At 39.6% G+C, this 6,005-nt stretch overlaps 1 protein-coding gene across 1 annotated transcript; it reads left to right on the top strand.

The window, feature by feature from the left end:
* The first annotated feature begins 1,360 nt into the window (after nucleotides 1-1,360).
* Nucleotides 1,361-4,945, top strand: FZD10 (frizzled class receptor 10). The gene has a single exon (XM_072415752.1). It carries the CDS (start codon nucleotides 1,612-1,614, stop codon nucleotides 3,358-3,360), a length of 1,749 nt encoding a protein of 582 aa, XP_072271853.1. The 5' UTR covers nucleotides 1,361-1,611; the 3' UTR covers nucleotides 3,361-4,945.
* Nucleotides 4,946-6,005: the final 1,060 nt, after the last annotated feature.

Here is a 6,005-nt window from a genome sequence, read left to right as displayed (position 1 = left end):
ATTCCATCATTGACCATGAATACTTGTCCTTGGCCCAGTTGATGTTGCCCCATTCTGACCACTAATAATGTAACTGAATTGGAGCTCTCCATGCTGAAGGTGGTCACACCAGTGGAGGGCCCGTAAATTAAACAAAGAACACGGCTTGTTGATAGGTACAAGGTGGTAACCTAGTAACCAATAAATTTCTGGGAAATATATGTGGTTGAGCACCTATTGACCGGTGTATGGTCTGAGCGGAAAGGGCATCATCATTTTGGCAAAACGCTGGGATGGGATAGGTGACACAGTGGTAACCAGGTAAGCAAACAATATCCATAGGATATTGATCATTTACAAGTAGTGTATGATCAGAGAAAGAAGGGGTGCCTCATTGACTGGGCTAAGGACAAGGCTGGTTAGTGGGTGCATGTCAGCATTGGGCTTAGGTTCCCAGAATGATGAAACCCAACTAATTGCCATGGGCTATAGATTGCCATTCACTCTCGCTTATAATGGATGGAGAGGATAAGCAATAGTTAACAGCTATACGTTACCCCAGTTTTGTCCAAAACCTTAATACTCTGGGAAATAGAAGTAAACATTTCTGATTGATTCACAGATGAGCAATCACAAAAGAAGATCTAATATAAAGTATAGAATTCTGCAACACACAAGGTAAATTTTTTTATTATCTTGAATGTATATAGTGCTAATATATTACAAAGTCCATAGTCATGAAACTAACTTTACCTAAAAAGGGACTCACAATGTAAAATATCAATTGAAAATACAACCTATGAACTATTAATGTAAACTTTTCAAACCCATCATCCCATGATTTGAGTTACAATCAACATCAGTTGACTGATCAGAGGCAATTAGCAAAACTGAGTAAAATAATCAGAAATAAAATCAATGGAGGGCTCACTAAACTGGGAGATCTTTTTAATCTGTATTCAGCCTGAACATTTTATTATTGTCTAATAATCGATCTCACGATTCTACCAATAGGCGCATTCGACCACCCTAATACATTTATAAGAAAAGTTCAAAGAATGTGTGTCACTAGGAAACAAGGGGGGCTTCCAGCTGTCTGTGGAAGTGGCAATAAACCTGCATGTCTTTGAAGCCTGAATAAATAGGTTAAAAAGCCAACGATTGTGTTTACAAACACTGCAGAATTATACCTGCCCCCCTCCTCACTTCCTACCTGCACTTGAGGGAGATTACTTTGTAGACATTTGGAAAAGTTCCCCAGGGAGGGAGAAGAAAGAGGAGGAGGAGAAAGTGTGGGATTGCAGCTCTGTGCAGGGGTCCTGCTGGAAGGCTACAGCCCATCCGACCCATTGCAAACTAATCAACGTGTCAGCTTCACCTTTCTTATGCAAAGTAGATGTCGTATGCAAGGCGGATCTCCAACAGGTCTTTCTTCTCATCCCGGGACACAGCCCCCTACACAGCTGCTGTGGCTCCAGAGGAGTGTGATCACCCATTGCTTGTGTGCAGCGAGGGAGGAAGCACAGCCATCTGTGGACATGTCAGAGGAGAAGACCTGACCACCATTGGAGGGATATGAGGCAGCTCTGATTGCCATATTATCTCAGCCTGATTCTTCTCTGCTCTGCAGGCATGGATATTCCAGCTCCGATCCTCAGATCTACATTGCTTCTACTAATAGGAGTCTGCCACTGCACGGGGATCAGCTCCATAGACAGCGATCGGACCGGGGAAGGAAAATGTCAAGCCATAGAAATCCCTATGTGTAAGGACATTGGCTATAACATGACAAGGATGCCCAATCTAATGGGACATGAGAACCAGAGGGAAGCAGCCATCCAGCTGCATGAGTTTGCTCCATTGGTGGAGTATGGCTGTCATGGTCATCTGAAGTTCTTCTTGTGCTCCTTGTATGCTCCCATGTGCACTGAGCAAGTGTCCACTCCTATCCCAGCATGCAGGGTTATGTGTGAGCAGGCCAGGCTCAAGTGTTCCCCTATCATGGAGCAATTTAACTTTAAGTGGCCTGACTCCCTTGACTGCAGCAAATTGCCCAACAAAAATGACCCCAATTACTTGTGCATGGAAGCCCCTAATAATGGATCTGATGAAGCTCCCAGGGGGTCTAGTATGCTGCCTCCGATATTTAGGCCAAGACCTAATAGTGGTCATGACCCACTACCTAAGGATATCCCAAGCAGGGTGACCTGTGAGAACTCAGGAAAGTTTCACCATGTGGAGAAGAGTGCATCTTGTGCCCCTTTGTGTACATCTGGAGTTGATGTATATTGGAGCAAAGCTGATAAGAAGTTTGCCTTTATCTGGATTGCTGTCTGGTCCATATTGTGTTTCTTTTCTAGTGCTTTCACCGTCCTCACTTTTCTTATAGACCCTCAACGCTTCAAGTACCCGGAGAGGCCTATCATTTTTCTGTCCATGTGCTTCTGTGTATACTCCATAGGATACATCATTCGCCTTTTTGCTGGGGCTGACAGTATAGCTTGCGACAGGGACAGCGGACAACTTTATGTCATCCAGGAGGGCTTGGAAAGCACTGGCTGCACCATAGTGTTTCTCATCCTCTATTACTTTGGCATGGCGAGTTCTCTATGGTGGGTCATTTTGACACTGACATGGTTTTTGGCTGCTGGGAAGAAATGGGGACATGAAGCTATTGAAGCAAATAGTAGCTATTTCCATCTAGCTGCCTGGGCTATCCCAGCTGTGAAGACCATCATGATTTTGGTAATGAGGAGAGTGGCTGGGGATGAACTAACAGGGGTCTGTTATGTGGGGAGCATGGATGTCAATGCCCTGACAGGCTTTGTGCTTATTCCCTTAGCATGCTACCTCATTATAGGCACCTCATTTATCCTGTCTGGGTTTGTGGCCCTCTTCCATATCAGAAGAGTGATGAAAACAGGAGGAGAGAATACTGACAAGTTGGAGAAACTAATGGTCAGAATTGGGGTCTTCTCTGTCCTGTACACTGTTCCAGCCACCTGTGTCATAGCTTGCTACTTTTACGAACGACTTAACATGGACTACTGGAAAATATTAGCCACGCAGGATAAGTGTAAAATGAACACTCAGACTAAGACCTTAGACTGTACCATGACAAATTCTATCCCAGCAGTAGAAATATTCATGGTGAAAATATTTATGTTGTTAGTGGTGGGTATCACTAGCGGGATGTGGATATGGACTTCTAAGACCCTACAATCCTGGCAAAATGTTTTCAGCAAAAGATTAAAGAAAAGGACCAGGAGGAAACCTGCCAGTGTCATCACAAGTACGGGAATCTACAAAAAAACTCAACACCCACAAAAAATTCACCATGGAAAATATGAATCAGCCGTACAGCCGCCAACCTGTGTATGATTTGGGTGGGCAATGAGACTGTTTATTAGAAATTGCACACTCTAGCAAATTCTGCTCTGAACTTTGTGTCTTAGTCACAACAATGCACCATGCCAAGGTAAAAAAAAAAAAAAAAAAAACTTTGCAAAAGACGTAAAACTTAAGTTTTATTTATCCTGTGGATAAATAGATTTGCCTGGCTAAATGGACATTATGTTACATGCCCTCTTATAGTACTAATTTGCCTTGTCTTATGTGTATTTCTAATTAGGTTGACGTTTGCTAGTTTTACTTAGTAATGTCCAGAAAGTAAGGGGGTAGTTTAGTTTAGAAAGTCAAATTTAGTCATATTGGTCAGTTCTACAAAACTCAGTTTGCTTTAAAGGTGTCTAATTCAGATTAAGGGGAAATTTGGGTTTTACAAAATTTCTATTAACCTGACCTAGTCTGCACTTGCACCCTAGCAGACAAGCTTCTTCTAAAGCAGGCCACACGTGTTAAAATCTGATCATGTAGTCTACTTCAACTAACCAACATCTATGTAGTGGAAAGACCTTCCTAAATTATTTGCTGAAAATTGACTCTTACCTTATGTAGTTGTTGGTAAATATAACAGAAGTTACACTGTCAGATTGTGATAGGTGTGATTATTTTAAAGTCATCCACACACAAGGAGACCTGTAAAAGGAAAGATCAGACTTTGGCCTGTGTTTTAGTTGGTGATTCCACCAAAACTTTTTTCGGCATAGAAGCTAGTTTTTTGGACACATTGAGTATATGTTTTGTTAACAAGGGACTGATCCATAAACCGTCACAATGGTTATCAAGCAGGCTTGACAATCTGTGTGACGGGTATAGAGAAAATTGAGTCTGGTAACACTTACAGAACTCAAGTTTCTCATGCTGTCCTCTTATTGGTCACATCACTCTTGATTATTACATCTAGTAAGCCTAAGTGTATAAAAACTACTGATAACATCTGTAGTCTTTATTCATACATAACCCTTAATATTTTATTTTATTGTACAAATCTGTCCCATTGATGGAAACAGGAAATATTGTTAACCCTTCCATAGGGTGATGGTAACCGCATGACCTCTGTGACACTCAAAGCAATCTGATTTTCTAAGGCTACAATAGCAGTATTTAGGTCTGTCACTGGGAAATAGTGTGCAATATTTTTTTCCCTACTATGTAAAAAAACAGAAACACATTATGTTTCTGCAAACAGAGGGCAAACAAAAGGTTTCATGACAAAGGGGTCCGTCCTTTGGAAGCCTTTTTAGCCCTACCCTGTGGCTTTTTAATGGAAATCAAGCCAAATGTTATACACGTTGGGACTGTTTGGTTTAAAAAGGAGATGGATCAATTCAAAGGGCTTATTGACTCTTTCTATTGTGAAACAAATTTTAGCCATGAATAGATCAAAAAGCACTAGATACTGCAAGGAAAACTTTGTATGTTGCATTGCTCTTTGCTGTGTGGAATAAGCACAGTTGTTATTTTTTATTTTTTTGTGTACATATCTATATATATATATTTGTAACATACAATTATTTTTCATGCTCTACTATTTTATTAAAAAATAAAAATAAAATAATGTACATTTGTTTGAGAAGTGTTTGAACTTTGTAATGATATTATAGTTTAGGAAATGCAATACTGGTGTTTATTGCTACACAGTGCTTTCTGTATTGTACTAGTTTTAATTGCGATGAATAATACAAAATATTGGGGGGGGGGTGTAAGGCAAATCAAAAATACTTCTGGCCATGTGTGATCTGTAGCTGCTGATTTTGCATAAATATGTACAGTAAAATGAATGTACTGTCCAGGTCAATTACATTGGTAGTCTATGCACACTTATTGAATAGTACGGGTACATGTATATTGGGGCTGGAGGTAATGCAACAAAAAAAAAGGGAAAAAACAACTATAAAAAAATATTTCTCCCAGCCTCACTTGTTGCTTCAAGTGAACAAAACTTCAATGGCCAAGCATGAAATGCACGCCCCTTAGTAAATCATCCCATTTATTTTGTTGTTCTTGTTCTGCCAATAGGTAGATCTCCATTGACATTTTAATCCTATTGTACAACAAAGAGGTTAAAAGGTGACTTAAAGCTTTCACTTGTTACAATCTAAAATTAGATCCAATACAGAGAGAACACTACTAAGGAGGTTGTAACCGATAACACATATAGGCTTTTTTTGTACTTGATATACTATATCTGATTTCAAAGTCTGCAGATCATAAACCTGAGATTTGGATGACTTTCTAAACTGTGAAGTGTCTTCAAAGGATAACTCCAGTATCTCCACATTCTGTGGTGTGGAACACAACAGTTAGCTTTCAAAAGAAATAGTGTGTCATTTAAATCTGGGAGAAGAAAGAATTGGTGTTATTTCGGCCAACTATGAGTCATTAACAATGATCTCAACCCTGTCAGTAGCATGAAAAAAAATCCAATCCTTTTAATTGTTGATTCTGACCTAATAAATTTGTGCTACTATTGTGCTTTAATAGAACATCACAAACACACAAGTTGTGTTTTAGATGGAAATCTAGAAGAGATTTGCTTTTTAACACAACTCTATTTTGCACTTTTTCTTTTTATCTAAACATATATACTTATCTAAGTCTTTTTGTATGTCTAAATGAAACCA

Source organism: Pyxicephalus adspersus, chromosome 6, assembly GCF_032062135.1.
Source record: "Pyxicephalus adspersus chromosome 6, UCB_Pads_2.0, whole genome shotgun sequence".
Lineage (NCBI taxonomy): Eukaryota > Metazoa > Chordata > Amphibia > Anura > Pyxicephalidae > Pyxicephalus > Pyxicephalus adspersus.
The sequence above is the reverse complement of the archived record's forward strand: the minus strand, read 5'-3'. Positions and strand labels throughout refer to the sequence as shown.